At 33.4% G+C, this 17,844-nt stretch overlaps 1 protein-coding gene across 3 annotated transcripts in view; it reads left to right on the top strand.

Moving 5' to 3' along the window:
- Positions 1-17,844, top strand: part of CNTLN (centlein) — a 201,953-nt gene that overhangs the window by 163,679 nt on the left and 20,430 nt on the right. For all 3 annotated transcript variants that reach the window (XM_085326231.1, XM_085326230.1, XM_085326229.1), the window contains 5 exons: positions 3,927-4,091; positions 6,150-6,247; positions 8,043-8,169; positions 9,818-9,955; positions 10,281-10,466. In XM_085326231.1, coding sequence (XP_085182357.1) covers positions 3,927-4,091; positions 6,150-6,247; positions 8,043-8,169; positions 9,818-9,955; positions 10,281-10,466 — 714 coding nt within the window. The remainder of the gene's footprint in view (positions 1-3,926; positions 4,092-6,149; positions 6,248-8,042; positions 8,170-9,817; positions 9,956-10,280; positions 10,467-17,844) is intronic.

The raw sequence follows: 17,844 nt of genomic DNA, 5'->3' as shown, positions 1-17,844 counted from the left end.
TCTAAACTGGATCATCATTATGTTATAATAACATTTGCTTGAGTATGTAGAATCCTAGATATCTAATTCTGTGCCTGCAAGTACGTTTTTAAAAGTTCTTTCATGATGTATGTGTGCAAAAAGTACTTTCTCTCCTACATATTTTCTTTACAATCAAGCTAAAGCTGTGAGAGAATAACATTCTTAGCATTCCATTTAAAAAACTTCAGTCAAGCACCGTTAAGATTTAAAACGGAACTTGGTACATGAGCTACAYAGTATAATAAAATATATTTCATTAACTGTTATAGAAAGACTTCTTAGAAAAAGACCAGCAATCTGTTGAATTCTAGTCTATTAAGACATCTCTATGCATGTTGTAACATTTTGAGCTGCCTGGAATATCAGATGGGAGGCTTCATAGCAAAAATGAATTTTACGATTTTACACATCTGAGGATATTTATATTGGTTAAATATATAGTTGAATTTTTCTAATAAACTGAGTAATAACATAAGATTATCTCATTGCTTGAAGAGTTTCAGGATTACCTGATTTATATCCTATTTTATAATTCTGAGTAGAAGTATACTCTATATAMTATATCTGCAAATGTAATATATGAGGTCATGTACCTCACAGCAGTAACAGTACAGTAGCAACTACCACCCACAGAAGTCTCTTTTTACAGTTGCAGTAGGAATGTAGCTCTGCTGTGGACTGAACTAGAAGCCCATCCCAGGGTTGCTGCAATACAGAGGAGTGATGGGCCRTTCAAGGAGGTTTCTGCATTTAAGCACTGCATCTTCCATACAGTTGTCTTTCTGAGCAGACGGCTTATGGTATAAAGCCTTGCTGAGTCACTAAGTTTTACTTTGACTACATAGAAGATAAGATTTCATCACTTATCCCTTTGCGTATAGTATTAAGAAGTGCATTGTGTCCACCAGGAGCAAGGAGATTAAGATAGATAGATGTTAAAATATTAAATCTATAAACATCTGTTTAGCCAAAACATTCTGGAGGAGGTGCAGCAGACAAAGTCCACTGCTTCTTAGAGAAACAGCAGTAGCCTGCCTTTACAAACATCTGGTCTAGCTGGTGTTTAAGATTCTACCTTTCATCCTAGTGACCTCTCTCCTAGGAGTAAATCCTTTTCACTCTGTCACTCAGGATTTACGTGCATGGTAGGACACTCAAGGAAGAAAATGCATTCAGAAAAAAAGAACAAAAGAACAAAAGGCTTGACTTAAAACATACCAAGTGGTGAGGAACAACAGGACAATGAACTTATTTCTAAGTAAATGAGTAAATTACTTATTTCTAAGTAATGTGCAAGGAATATCTTTTAGGCATAAATAGAATATTTGGGGGCGAAGGGTTTTTTGGAAATTCAAATCCTACGTATGTTCATATGGAATTTTCAGGTATCCTTGCATAGTATTATATATACTAATATAATGCATCGAAAGTATTAAAAACAAAACCCAACCAACCTGTAACATCATTGACATAGTCTCCAGTTATTGGAGGCAGACTTCCTGATGGGTGTCTTTGATTGCAATTGCGTGCCTGCCCTTGTCTGCTTTTGCTAGTTGAAGGCCTTTTGTCCTTGATATTTCTTTCTCCTCACCCCACTTGTTCTAATGTTGTTGATGCAGTTAATTTCCATACATTCATAGTTGAAATAATTTTTTCTATCTCCGTCCCTTAAGTGAATTCTGTAACTGAGGTAGCTCTATCATCTTTGGCACAGGTACCATAAAGTTACTTCCTTTTTCATTTTATTTGTATCATTTTTGTGAATGTGACCACTGCAACCCTGGCATTTCTAGAACTTACAGATTTTGCCTTCAGTAGTAGTCTTAAATGGCCTAAGAAACTTAGGTAAGTCWCAAGCTATCTTGGCCATATATAGCCATATATAGGGGCTTCTTTAATTTTAATCAAAGATATTGATTGAGCTCTGATTTTTTTAACTTTTCTTTTTATGAATAATTTATTATAGAAACACTGAATCATGAAATTCTGTATGTGGAAATATTTGCTATACTAGACAAATCAACCTAATGGTTATATTTTTTTATCTACTATGTTTTCCTATACTACTGCTTTTTCAGTTTTTTAAAGTAGCCTTCCTTTTGTATTTACCCACATTGTGTTAATTGAGGGAATAATATAACGGATTAGAGAGTAACCAKTCAGAAAATACATTAACACTATTTGTCTATTGCTTAATAATTACAGAAGACTGAGAAGAGAATGAAAGACTGACCCTTTTGCTAAGGATTGTACCGATCTCAGATATATATGTATGATTCCCATGAGCTTTGATAAATGCAGCAAGTGTAGAAATACTGTCAGAGTTCTAACTGTAAACATAGAATGCATTTTCTTATATCTGTAACAATTTTTAAGCTCATAAAAAACATGTACGCATGCCCATGTCATTGGTAATAGAAGTAAACATGTCCATAAATTGTATTTCTTTTATCTGGATAAGTTTGTGATRCTCACTAATCTGTGTGGAAATGTATGTGTGTGTATAAGTATATGTATGTTTCAAATAATATAAAATCCAATTTTAAATAAAACATCAAGATATTTTGAAATAGAGCAATATCTTTAACCTACTCTCACCCATGTTTTTTCATACACCAACATAGAGCCAGATATATGTTTGGTTGTTTGAAGGTATAGTATCATCCCCATTTTCTAATCAAGATTCTTCACAAAGGAATATTTTTTTTCTCTGATAAATTTCAGTATCATTTTGTATAGTTGTTGCCTATGTTAAACTACCATATTATAATCTTTTTTTGGAATAATGAAGTAGTACTGTAGTTACCTCTTAAAGAGCAGAGAGTTAGGCCATTAAAGCTTGGTGGCTTTCTGCTGAACATGTATCGGTGATAGATAAGCACTAGCTTGAAGATTTTTTCAGTTCTCCCTTTCACAGAAGAACATTCAGTAATATTTAATATAAAATTAATATTTTATTTTAAAAATTATCTGTTTAAGGAGTACTGTGATATATATTGTTATACAGATTAAATAATTCTCATTAGTTGTCAATAAAGTGTAACAAGACTGAGAGTTAGTTTGCATGTTATTTATTTGAACTAAATCCCTAACAAGCTTCGTCTGCTAATTGGACTTAACATTTATGTTGCTAAATGAGAAACATTTTGGCTGCAGTATAGGGTGGTAAGACCTACCCAGTGGAATAAACAGCTAACATCTGTTATCCTGTCCTGCTCCAGCTTGGCTTTTACCAGTTAAGTACCTCAGCCCTAGAGTCAAGGTTATGGAATATGTGGTTCTCTGGCTATGGTGCTTATATGTGAAAGGGAAGAAATAACATGAGTAAAGACCAGCCAACCAGAAGATATTTAGTGCAGCTGGTCCACTTTGCTTTAACCTCTACAAGCCCTACAAATATCAAAACAAAAGCCAAGAGAAAGATGTATTTTTATAGCAGTTGTCAACACAGCAATTCTAGTGAGCTTACAGTGGTCACCATTAAAACAGATTTGACATTTAACCACCTTTAATACGCCTTAGTGCCTGAGACATCTTGGTATTTCTTCATGCTCTGTATAGAAAGTAATTGTGGAATCTAGGTAGAGCTTCTAGGTAAACATGTTTCAAAAGTAAGCACTCTYAAAGTTTTACATAGTAATTTTTGCCTGTCATGGTAGAAATATAAATATATAGAAACAAACTTGAATCAGCTTGCCTTTCAAAAAAATCATTTTTTAAAAAGTTAGTTTACTTTTCTGCAAGATTTGATCTTTGCTTGAATTGAGATAACAACTATGCAACATAAAATATAGATGGTATGTAGTGTTTCATTTTTCTTGAATTCTAACCACAAAAGTATTTCATATGATCAAACAAACGTTTTTGAGATGCAGTTGTGATTATTACTTCTGCTTGTAAAACAGACATTGACCTCTGACTTGGCCAAGTGGCAACAAGAGAAGGAAGATTTACAGGGAAAACTGAAGTTGAGAGAACATCTGTCTCAAACTGCTAGCAAGAATGAAGCAACACCAACTCCCTCAAAGAACATAGATTCAGAGATGAAACAGCTGCAGTGCAAACTGAAGGTGACAGAACAGATTATCCAATGCTGAGGATAATTCACATGACCAGTATTTCATAAACTGGGTCAAGCAGATATACACTCAAATGTGTATATCATTTATATATGTTATCCTATGATTRGTAACATAGGTGTTAAATAATCTTTGATATTAAATAGAAATGTTGTCATACCAGATGATTTAATAGTTGCAATTAAAACACCTTTTGCAGATCCTATATCCCACACTTGGCAGTTTGCTGAGTTTTTCACACAATGACTAAATGCATCTTGTTGAAAAGTGCTGTGGAATTACTTTAAAAGGAATTTTGTTTTTTTCTTGCTTCTGCAATGGAGCTAARCAATAACTATCTGTGAAGTAGGAGAAAGAAATCAGACTGATTCTGTAGCTCATATAATGTTATATTATTCATACGTCATTTCTTGTTTTCAGAGATGATTCTTTTTTGCATTTTTGGTAGAAGTAGCAGTAGTAACCATAGTAAATGAAAGGATAACTTTAAAACATGACTCCTGCATAGAAATGAAGGCAGCAAAGAGTAGTACAGGCAAGGCACATTGATTTATTTTAAGTATGAAAAGTTCATATGAGAAAGAGGTCTTGCAAGCATACTTTTTTGTTGTTTTGAGTGTTGATTTTAGATTTGAGTTTGCCTAATCTACTACTCAGTGCTAACTTCCATGAACTAGGGTTATCCCTTCTGGTGATTGTCATCCTTATCCAGAAATTTAATAGACAATTGCTCTTTGAGTGTAAGTAAAATAACAAAATGATGATTTTCCTGTAAGCTGTTCAGACAGTAATGCTGTGTAAACCATATAACTGGGTGCTTGCTTCATGCAAATGAGGTTCAAACTCAACAAGCAGGTCTCAGGAAATGCAGCAATATTGTGTTACTGTATGTCATTTTAACAATTTTCTTGTAGTACCTAACAAGACTAGAAAAGTTATTAAGAACTGTATTTTAAATCTTACTTTGCACACAAGAATATATACTCCCCTTGAGGGGTAGAGCATTATGTACAATACTCCCGTTAATGCTATTGGGTGTTAAAAGTCTGCACTGAGCAGAGGAATTCTCAAGTATCTTTGTTTGCAGCATGTCTGGTCTATTCTCTCTTGGTTTATTTAAAATGAGTAAAATCCCAAAGCTCTGGTGCAGTGGCTGAACCTGCAAAAAAGCACGCATGTTATGTTGTGCATATTCTTCACACGTATGGATCTTTCGGCTATACCTTCTGGAATTTTGAAATCTATACGCTCTTCTTTGAGGTGCTGTTTTTAGAAATGGCTCTCAAAGCTATGTTCAAATTGCTAAGATGGCTACTTAGTTAAATTGATCTATATATATTTTGAGTAGAGTGTTCACATGAAGGAGTTGAGGTATTTTTTTCCTTTCTAAAATAAGCAATGAGGACAAAACAATAACTGAAAATTATGTAGGCATTACAAATGGCTAAGAATTAGGAGCACTTTCTCCCCCTTTTTTTTGTTGCAGGAATGAAGGATTTATGTTTGTGTAGCTGAATGAAATTGTCTTCTGCTTTGAGTTTCGGGGGAGCAGAAAAGCAACAACTACTATTGTAGGTTGTCTTGTACTTTCAAATGTACAAGATCAAACGGATTAATGGAAACTATTGCTTTGTAGATGTAGGCCCCTAGTGCTCTAGAACTATACTGTTCAAGGATATAGTTCAAAGAAAGATCTGATTTTATTTCTCTTCTTTCCTGTTACCTTTTCAGTTGACCATGCTATGGAAGAGAAAATTTGGTCCTGTCAGGTACAGTGAGCCTGCAGGTGTTCAGGCTCATATGTCAACATACATTAATCATAGTGGCTATGGAAAAGTACTGATGTGAGTTGTATTTTCTGATGAAAAGACTTTTGCTTGATGAAAAGTAAGAATACTTTTTAGTACAGTAAAATAGATTCCAATTAATGTTTAACAGCATTCATAAAATATATCAAAGTTTCCACAGCCCTTTGTTTGAAACAAATATACTGTTGACTGAGATCATATTTAATCTACTTTATTTATATTTTAATATTTTTCAATATAGAATTCGAATAATGAAATCACTAAGCAATCAACGACCATTAAGTCACTGAAAAATGAAGTCCAGGAAAAAGAAGAACGTATACAAGAACTACAAGTTAAGTAAGTTCGCAGTTCTATCTGTTGTATTTGGTGCCACCCAGTGGCAGCTGTAGAATTCTTACATTAACCATTTGGAATTAGGTTTTTAAGACAATCTTTTATTCTTCTTTTCTTTATATATATATATATATATGTATGTATGTATGTATATATATATATATATGTATGTATATAATCTTGTAGACTTTTACAGTTTTTTAGAAATTGGAACAGTACATGCTAAGATTGCATTTTGTTTAAGCTGATGAGTGATTAGCTAGCTACAGTATCTGCACTGCAATAAGAATACCTTAAGTCAGAATTCAAACCCTAGGGTGGACTTTTTTATCCTTGATGTGAGTCTAAATGAATTCCTCAGCACTGTTAAACGCAGTGTTTCAAATACAGTAATTCTTTGCCTAGGGGCTAAGAGACATGTCAAGGTTTAGATGCTTAAACAAGATTAAATATCCAGTCTTATTTTCATAAAAAGTACAAAAGAACAGTTGTATTTGTTTCTATGAGAATTGATTAAGGTTTACTTTGTTTTGAAATTTGCATGTATTGGTGCAATGTATGCAATTGAGATTTTTGATCTACCTACTTACTTTAACTGACTGTTCTTCAATTATATTACTATATAAACATAACCCATTAGTATATGCATGAACTTCTTGCCTGTCTCAGGATTTAACTCCTCTAAGGATTCTGATTTTTTTGTAAAAAGAATGCAATTCATTTTAAAAATGTGTTTATTGCAAAAGTAGAGAATTATTAAAGTGTTTGAATGATGTCATAGCCTAATTTATGTTTAAAATAAAACTGAAGAAATCTTCTAAAATAGTGTTTCAACTTAAATTTAAAATGGAATTATTGATTTATATAATTTTATAATAATATAAATATTATTGTTTTGCATAAACTGTAAGATCTAATCAACAAAATAACATTAACAATATAAATGTCAAATAGATTAAAGAATTTTTAAGATGCTCTATCTTCTTGTTGATTTTTATATGGTATTGACATGATATCAACAATGTTTTATTTCTGAACATATTGGTATCATTCATTTTGCTTTTATTAAAAAAAAATCACTTGCTTGAATGTATTCAAAAATGCTTATGATTGTTTTGAAAATGTTAGTTTGTACTCTTAACTGTAGAATCATYGTGTAAGACATAATTTTATCATGAAATATAGATTGTGTCTTAGTACATGAGTTTCCTTTTTTAATAAGTTTCTGTGAAAAATGCTGATGTTATTTCTAGATTTTGTATTTTTAAGACAAATTATCTTACCTGACTTGATATTACAGCTCATCAAAATAGCATTTTTTCCCTGTTTTTCTGTGTAATACTCAGGTGAATGAAAGAATTCCCTCCCCCTTAAAGAATTTTGTGCAAAATAATGCTTGAAATGTATCTGCCTCAGGCATCAAAGAGATTTAATTCAGTGAACTTTTTTCAGTAGGTTTTTAAGGTACCACTTCGTGACAATATTATCCTTTCAGATGGTATAATTTAATTAGAGCATAAACTACAGCAAAAAATCAAAACAAAGATTAATTGCATATTTAGAGTTAGGTAAGAAATATGTAGAAATAGGTAGAATTAGGTAAGAAACTTGATACTGTCTTTGATGATTGGGAATAAGGTAAATCACAAGAATTACATCAGCTTTTATTCTACGAAAATTTTAAAACTACAAGAATGATATTTTGTCTGCTGCATTCATACTGTTCAGCTGCTGAGAGTAATCTATTAACAATATTTTGTAACAGTGACTGTAGTATTATTTTTCCTCTTATTTCTAGGATTTCTCGAATGGAGAGGGACCTTAATATGAAAAGACATTTGATAGAAGACTTAAGGTCTCGGCTAAAAGCAAATCAGGAAAATGAGAAAACCCATAATGAAACATTACAAAGTCTTGAAAAAAAGGTACTTCCTACTTGCTATTTGTAGTTTTACTAAAAGTAAAAGCTGGTGGATTTGCAGAAGTTAGTTAAACATGATATATTTATTAAATCAATATAATGCTTAAGCAAACAATATACAGTTAATTTAAGTGTGTAATTCCCTCCACTGTAATTTGTCTGAGATCAGTATATGATGATAGCTTGAGTGTATTCAGCATAATTTAATGTATGTTCATAGGAGGTATAATTAAATATTGAAATATTCAGAAAACTGAGTTGCAAAGATTTGCTGTAAGTAGTAAGATGTAGTTTTGTGCACTGTAACTTCATAAAAATACAGTGAACCTGAAACAAGGATGATTTTACGTGACATATGGAAATGAAATCTGTGCACATTTCCTGGCTATACTGGTTAAATGCTTTAATATGTTAATCTGTTTTCTACTGCAATGTTGTAAATGATTTACAGTTCTACTTTGGTTTTAGCATTTAGTGTAATTCTGTCTGTGTAGGTAGAGCTTAATATACGTAGCAGGTTATTTTCCCCTCCAGAATTCTAGGAGAATTTCACTGAAGCTAGAACTTATGTATGTCATGGCATCTTTGTATATTATCCAAGTAATGCATTGCACTTCGGCCTTTAATTCCTGAAAAAGATTATGACATCTGGTTGTCTGTGAGTTGTGCAGTGTATTATGCAGTGTGTGATGCCAAAACAGAAATAAACAATTTGTCCATTAGCTTTTATTCTCCTAAAATGTGGCGCTTGCTGCGTAGCACAGGCACTACCTCTGCTTGCAGTCATTAAGCACTTTTGGCTCTGGAGAAAGATACTGTCTTAACCTCTGTGCCAAAGATAAGGTGTTATTAAGAATTCCTCTGCAGACAGTGAAAGCACAAGTAACTGAGGGAGAGAGAGAAAGAAAAGAGAGAAATATCTGATTTTGTTTTAGAGAAACAATTTAAAATAGACTGGTGTATTTTAATCCTATTCTTTGAGTGTTTAGAGCTTTACATTTTTGATCTTTCACAGAAACAAATTCCATACATTTCTTTGATTATTAATTATGGAAAATCAACTTKATAAATTTGACATTACCTTCAGGAGAAGATCGGAAAAATTCCCTAATACTTGAAACTGTTTGGACAACTCTGTGATGAATACTGTCAGAACAGCTGAATGAATTTCTTGGAACATTCTTTTATTTCAGATTGCCCCCAATCAGTACTTGCATTATTTGGCAATATAATATTATCTAAGAAGCTGTGAGGCTACTACCATGTAGACAGTTCTGAGCTAAGTCTTAATTAGTGTCTTCTACATCTGATAGGGAAAAAAAGGAGTGGAAACTGGTTCATTCACTCTTACATTCACTTTAGCTGTGAAATATGTCTAAACCTACAGCCATGCAAATTAGGAGCTTTTCTTTGTATTTAATACATGCCAAGATTTCATGTAGCAAACCTGTGTGCGTACTGATTTCTACTACATTAGTAACAAAGATTTGTTAAAGATTACAATTTCATAAAAATATACGTTAATCAAATAATTTGTGTAATACAGACAAGTATGTCTGTAGTACAGATCAATAGCAAGATTGATTTTGATTTTTCACTTTTAAGTTTTGTATCTTAATAATCTAATTGCTATTTACCTTTCTTTATATCAGGTAAAGGCACTGACTGAAGACTGTTCAAACAAAAAAACTTCAATTGACTCACTGAAACAAAGACTTAACGTAGCTACCAAAGAAAAGTCTCAGTATGAGCAGTTGTATCACAAGGCTAAGGATGAGTTGGAGAAAAAGGTATGTTAAGAGTTGTGATGGCTTTGCTGTGGAACCTTTTAATACCTTGTTTTTAAAAGAAAAAATGCCAGGTCATCAACTTAGACTCTTTAAATATATAAGTGGAAAAAAGGAACAGAACAATAGTAGTGTGTCTATCTGATTTCATTGACTCACGTGGCAAAAATTCAGAGAGACATATGGAAATTATTTTTTTCCTATGAAATTGCATTTTATGTGTTACAGGTAGAATGATCTGTGATGTTAATTTTTTTTTTTTTAATCTACTATAACTCTCTGTCAGTTATCATATCACTGACTGCTGTTTCTWTCTGGGTTATTTCAGCATCTCAAACTTACCAATTTAGAGAGCAAAATTACTGAGACTGAATGTGCCATGACTGCACTTGAGACTACTGCATCCCAACAGCTCCATGACTTGGCAAAACAAAGTGGACAGGCTTTGGAAACTGTACAAAAGAGGCTGCTGCTCGCCAGTGACAGAGTAGAAGAGTTCACAATGTTTGTGAAGGTTTGAATTTTTATTTTTTAGGGGGGAGTTCACCCCCCAAAAAAATCTTGAGTGGAAGCAAAAATTAAAAAGGTTRGATAAGACTAATACAGGTGGGATCCCTGTTCAGGAGCAATCTTTGAGGTTCCTGTGCAGGTCTGTTGTCAGCTCTGTGCTAGTCTAAAAGGGGACAAGAGCCAATGGCTCCAGATCCTTCTTTTAGCTTAGACTTCCACAATCCATTTTGGTCATCTTTTTGTATATGGCTGCCATTTGTTCCAAGGAGAAAATGCTTATTTGTATATCTAGGTCATATTGCTAGCTTAGTTGTATTACTCAAGTAAAAAAATTTCCGAATTCATCTGAGAAAATAGTTTGTATATGTTGCTTGATGAAAATTTCCGAATTCATCTGAGAAAATATTTTGTATATGTTGCTTGATGAGAATTATTTCATTTTACACATACATGTGCAAATAATGCATGCATTATTTTAATTTAAATTATTTTATTACAGAAGCATTAAATGAGGAATCATCTATCTTGCAAAATTTAGAGCAATTTTAAAAGCATTGTGTAGGATTTTCTCTCCTTATTTTGGTTAAGTACTCAGCAATCTGCTATAGTACATCATGCAGTAATACTGCATGTGTGATGTTATACAGATAGCTTCCTCATATTAATTCAGTGTGAAGTTCTGCAGAACAGAATATTCTGGATTTTATAATTTAATATTTGAAATATTTATTTTTATAAAACAGACACCACTGTAACACAATGCTGCAATTTACATAATTAAGAATTACAGTGCTCATGGTATGCCTACCTTGAATACCTACTATGTACCTACTTTCAAACAAGGTTATATCTTACTAACCCATGGGACAGTTCCACTTCTCTTCTCCCATGGAGTTCTGTAGAGATAAGCTGCTATCGGATATCTTTGAGCAAATCCAATAACCTCCCAAGTAAGGAACAATGGTATTTTGATACACTGTAGAAAGAAGATATAAATAGTTCTCTCTTCATGAATAGCTTTAAAATGTGGACTGAAATTTAGTAACTTAAAAGAAATATATGTGCCTTTTGCCCTCCTTCTGTCATCCTCAGGTACATGAGTTTTTTMAGTGGCTTGACTGGTACAAAATTATGTTCAGGCCAATTGCAAAATTCACATTGGCTTCAGTATGAAAAAGAGGTTGACCAATGTTGAATTAACTTTAAAATCGTGAGTTCAAACAATATATAAGCTAAAGATACATGATTTGAAAATGGCAATTGCATTTTATGAAAAAGCTTTTCCTATTATTTTTTAAAAAATGTATTTTTAAAAATTTGTTGTTAATGTAAAAGCTATCTTCCATTGGCCTTATTTCACAACCCATGCAAAAGTGGTATAAAATGKATCACATTTGCATCTGTGCCCTGTGATTCAGAAGTATTTTGCCTGTTCTTGAACAAATAGTTCTTTTTCATGCAGAAAAATATACTTTCTTCTAACACAGAATGCTTGCTCTAGAAGGAAGAAAGRAATATTCTTGCCACAGTGGTACAGTTATTTTGGCTAAATTAGGAAAAGTATGAAATAATCTAATGCGTAATCTGTTCTTTCATAAAACAACCCATGTTACTGATGAGAGAGATCCAGAATTCTGTTTTTATTCAGATTGATAGGAATTTTAGACTGACTTCATTGAAGAAAATGTGGTGGATGCATGGATATAAAACTAATAAGGATTGAGTTAGAGTTAGCAATTTTGTTCTATGTTCCCCTCTCTCTGGAATCTTTTATGTGACCAAAACTTACTTGTTACTGTGTGCCTGAAGTTAAATAGATATTTAAATTTATAGAGGTTATAGCAAAAGAAGAAAAAGAAGTGTGTCATATTTTACATACTCGCATAATGAAAACTTTATCCAAAATTAGAAAATGTGAGAAAAGTATAGAATTTTCTGTTTTCAAAAGTACCAGTAATGAGGCAAAACACCTATTAGTAACTATTACAATACTTCATTTGTTGCTGAATAAAATGACTGCCTCTGTTTATAACTGTGAATATTCATTAACATTTACATGGTTGTGTTGTACACTAAAAGAGTTTGAATAAGTAGTTTCTCTACTAAATAAATAATAATAACTAAAAATATTAAATATTTAGCTGCTAAAGTTAAATATGTAGTCTCCCCTTGCTAAAAGAATGCATGTACATATTTCAAATACTATTTTTGCTTACTGTTTTCCAATGCAGAAAGATTTTGTGAAGATAAAGATGCTATATGTAAGTAAAATATTGGTGAACAGAAAATTCCTTAGCAGCCTGCTTTGTTTAGGTAGTTACTAAATGTTTATGGAAGAAAAATCCTCTGAAATTAAAWTTCATTCACAGCACACCACTGTAAAAAATACAGTTGAAAATCCTTGGCATTCAGTGGAATTTTTATCAAAAAAATCCCATTAAAATACCTCTTTCATACTTACTGCCGTAACCACAAATATGAAAATCAAGATGGCAAAATAAGAAATAGCAGTGCTTCTCCTTCTTACATCAGTTCCTTCTTTGAAATCTGGCCTGTCTCATTTCTATTCTCTCCTTCCAAATGGTGTCAATTTTCCCCTGACTTTGTCTCTATCTCCCTCTAGTCTCAGTAACTTTTCTGGTCAAGTAAGTTTTTTTGTATAGTGATTAATCAAGTTTAATGTCTCTTGCATAAGTGCTGTTTTTATTTTACCTGCTTGTCTTTGTCTACCATTCTCAAACCCAACTTGATTTTTCTGAGTGTAAGTGTAATATTCTTCTCATTCATCAATTGAATTGTTACTTTTTCTAGCTGTTCCATGTGTCATTATGTAGCTCTTTTTATGACATACAGCAATTAACTAATTTCAGCATTGTTAATGAAGTAAGTTCAGCTAATAATAGGACATCAGAGGAATGTCAGAACAGGTAGTTCTTACTACTTGTAGCAGGTGATTATGGAAAAATTGAGGTAGCAGTTACTATGGCTTGTTTAGCATATGTTGTTTTTAATGTATTCTGAGGGAGAAAATGATTCTGATACACAAAATATCAATGGCTAATTTAGAATTGAAAATAATGGGAGTAGATCTCTAGAGTATTGTAGCATCCAAGAAAATAAAATATGCCTGAGGACTAGATTTTTGAAATGAATGCTGCATGGCAGAATTGGAGGTAAAACTGGAAAAGCAGACTGTAGATATATGGCCCATGAGAGAAGGAGAATGAAGAAACGTTTGCCTTTGCCAGAAGAATCAAGTTCTTTTAAGAGTATCTATACACACAYATGTGTGTATATTATGTGTATTTAAAATGTATATACAAATGTGTATTATAAATGTATAGTATAAATTAATATATAAGTGAATATACTGTTGAAGAACCTGACTGAAGGAATAAAAAGAAAGATACAGCAACTGTCCCGTTACAGGAATCTTTGGAGTGTAGTGCAAGCGTGCATCAGGAGAGGTTATCAGTAACCTAAGGGAACCTAAGCAATCACTACTAGCAATTCCCCTTAAGAAAAGAAGCAGTGACTGCTAGTGTCTCTGTATTRAGAGAAAATGGGTAATTCAGCAATGCCACAGTGTGGCCACAGACAGAGAGATATTACAAAGTATGTTAGCAAAACTGAACAGTCCTATTAGTGTCTGACAAATCTTCAGTGGTCATGAAACACATTAGAACCAATGACGTGGCATCACATAAGAACAGTAGAGGCTACAGACAAGGGATCCGGGTATCAAACCTGAAAGACACAATTCCCCTCAGCCTCCACAAGTAAAAACAGGCAGAAAATACAAATGTTAGCTGTTAGATGTGCAGTTAAAGTGAAGCTAAAGACTGTAATGTTATGACCCTCATTACAATGAGGGTATTGACCCTCATTACAAAAGTAGAGGAAGCTACACAAATAGAATGGTCTGCTTGTGGTCTGTTTAACTGATGGTTAGATGGCTACCGGTAAGATATTAAACATAAGATTTAAAAAAGCAACTTTTCTAAAAAGCACAAATGCAAACATAGGCTATCACAAGCAGATTGGATTTACCTAACAAAGAGTGTAATGAGAAAATTAAGGATTGGTTTTCTTTATGTAACAGCCAAATAGAAACGTGGTGGGATGATATACCATAATTATATTGTAAACATTTTCTGTATATTTTTTCCTGTTATATATAATCTTCCATGCAGGAAAGATTTTGGTACTGGGAAGAAAGTGAAAGAGGTGAGTGCAAGTTGAGGTGGGGGGAGGAGAGAAGAGAGGAGGCATTCTACATTAAAAGCATCATTACTTATCTTTAGAGTTATTGATAACTCAGAACCACAGGATCTTGAATACATTAGAATCAATATGCTACCTACAAAACCTGGGGGAGAGGTTGCTGGCGGGAGTCTGTTATATACCACTGGATCAAATTAGAGAGTATGACAAATTGCTGGTTAGATACGTATCTATAACATGTAGTAAAACACTGAGTGGTTGTGGGGAGCTCAATTTGAGACGTGTGCAGGTAACTATAATTGGTAAATTGTAAAATCTATTGCTACTTTCTAAAAACTGTGAAAGATACAATTACAAACAAAAAGTTACTGCATCCAAGAAGCTGTAAGTCATTTTTGGACCTAACTCTATTGTGGTGTAGAAAAGAGATCAGGTGTCCTGTCCTAAATTACATTCAGTGGAAACAAACAAGGCACCTCAAACCAGTGGTATACAAAGCTGGTGATTCAGAGCAGCTTATTTCTTTAAAGCTGTTATGAGGAAAAATGGTTAGGAGAAAATAAGAATAGAAGTTGTGCCCTCTGAGAGTTTATTAGGTAACCAAAAACCATAGTTCTGTAATTATAAGATAGTTTCTTATAAATGCCTATTTTGGTTTGATGGGAAAGAGAAGACAATATTTATTTAGAAATAAAAAGGCAATATAAAGTAAATGCAAAATGGATTATAGGCAATAAGCTGTAAATATGAGCAGCATTAGGGTATAGATGACAGAGGAGAGGCTAAAGATACCAGGATGAAATCTGTGAGTAGCAAAGCCAAGGACAGTAACAAAGGGGGAGGATTTAAAAATGTACTAATAATAAGGCAAATATTGCAGACTAGATAGGACCCCTTATTAGACAAAAAACTCTTTGGCTATGTAGAAAAGGTAGAAATCTTTTATGAATATTTCTGTTCAGTGTCTAGAAGGTAGGAAGGTCAATGTTGTTTGAAGGTGATGAAATATTCCCAATCTATTAGTGAGATGGAAGACTTCAAAAAATTTCTGGTAGGGAAAAGTGTTTTACATTGAGAGACTTGCATAACTTCTACCTTTAGGGGCTAGGGATGGTTGAAGATATTTCTGTCCTGCCGTTACACATTTTCAATAAGTATTCGAAGTAAGTAAGTATATATGCTTAGTACTGGGATGAGTATTTGAGTAGTCTGAAAGAAGGTTAATATTGTGTTTGTATTCAGAAAGGGCAGTCAGTCTAGGAACTTACAGGTCAGTTAGTCTGACCTCATTTTTGGTAAAATAAAGGAAATGTGATATGAATTTCAATTATTAAAGAATTGAAATATGGGGTAATTATACTACTCAGCATGGCTTTATGGAAAACAAGTTCTGTTAAATAAACAGATTCTGGTCTCTAATTTATTTCCCTGAAGAATGTTCCAGTCAGTTGATAAAGGTTACTATTCATTGTAAAATACTATTTTTAAGATATCTGACCTAGCACTCTGAGACATTCTGATAAAAAATATAGACTATAGAATATCAATAAATATATGTTAAGTGAATTAAAAGTTACCTAAGTAGTTAATCTGAAAAATACTTCATGAAAGTTTGGTGTTTGTAGGAGTTCTGTAAAGATCAGATCTTTACAGATCTAACTAAAGATCAAACTTCATTGTTAAACATTTTCACAGAAGTAGGTATTAAATCCTGAAAAAAATTGTGAATGGTGTTTATGAAAGACTGATAAATGGTAATAAAAGTATGGCTGAATAATGAAGATATGGCCATCAGATGTAACACCAACTATGCTCAATAAAGTATATGTTTTTATTACAGGAGCGCACAAACTGTACCTGTATGACGGAACAAGTAACTCTGAGATTTCAGACAGCTTTCATAACATTATGCATTTTCATCCCATCCAGCTTCCATCTACATCATAATTCCTTTTTGCACAAAGCATCCAGTTTCTACAGCGTATACCATTGTTCAATATTTTCTATAACATGTGTTATCCTCTCTGATCCTCAGATGGATCCTGCCAGCTGTGTGCAGCACACCAATTACAGAGCAAGAAGGCTTCTGTTGTTTTTCACTGCTTGTGGCAATGCTTGCAGAACACAGCCATTGGATGAAGTTAGAAAACTGACTTTAGACTATTTCATTTGATGTCTGTCTAAAGCAGAGTATGGTGCAATACTTTATTATGAAAGTGTCCAAAATACTGCGTAATTGGTATTCTTCATTACTCTTTTACTTACCCAGAGTTTGACTGCATGTTGCTATCACAGGCTGTTACTGAAACCTCAAGGCCCAGTAATGTTGACTGTCCTATTCAACTCATATCAGCAAAACTCTTATTTATAAGTTAACCTACAGTGATGACATCTGCCTGAGCACACAATCTCAAATCTTTTCTGACCTTGAGGAAGCTTATATTCAGCTGCTGCTGTAATAAATAGACAGTGGTGTCCGAATGCATCGAAGACAGCTCAGTACATTTCTCACTTCCGTAATGCCTCTGTGATTTGAGAGTTGTATGCCCTCCACAGAGGATACCCACTGAAACGCAGTTCACATCTGGTCTGTTCTGGCATTGTTCTTGATAGGGCTCCAATATAACCATCTGATAAAACTGACTGCCAAGATCAAGACCCAGAGAAGTTTACTTGGCAAGCTTAGTGGATCTACTTGGGGATCTAGCACTTACTCTCTTAAGGCATCTGCCCTCATTTCTGTTACTCAGAGCAGGTCTTAACCTGGGTGCATATGCCCTTGCTCTAATGGTTGACTTACAGCTAAGAAACACCCACACATATGAGAAGCCTTATTGAATGTCAGCTTGGATGACTGATACTCTGCTAGTCATTTGGCAGTCAGGGAGCCTACATGATTTCCCAATATTTATGAATTTCTGTTACCTTTCTGTAGTTTTGCTTGAATCCTGATATTAATTTTACCATGGCATATTTTCACACTGATATCTTGGGTAGTAGTTTAATGTGTGATTTAAGATAAGTTAACACTGCTGTTAAAAAGTTCCTCCTCTAAATGAGGAGGAACTCCTTTCTTTTCTTCCCCTATGACTTTGCCTTCCTCAGATTTCACAAACATTTGTATGTTTGTGTATTGTGAGGTAACTCAGAAATTTGCA

This window comes from Rhea americana, unplaced genomic scaffold, assembly GCF_003343005.1.
Source record: "Rhea americana isolate MKP2758 unplaced genomic scaffold, rheAme1 scaffold_129, whole genome shotgun sequence".
Taxonomy (NCBI): domain Eukaryota; kingdom Metazoa; phylum Chordata; class Aves; order Rheiformes; family Rheidae; genus Rhea; species Rhea americana.
Note: the sequence above shows the minus strand (reverse complement) of the source record. Positions and strands in the feature narration are given on the sequence as shown.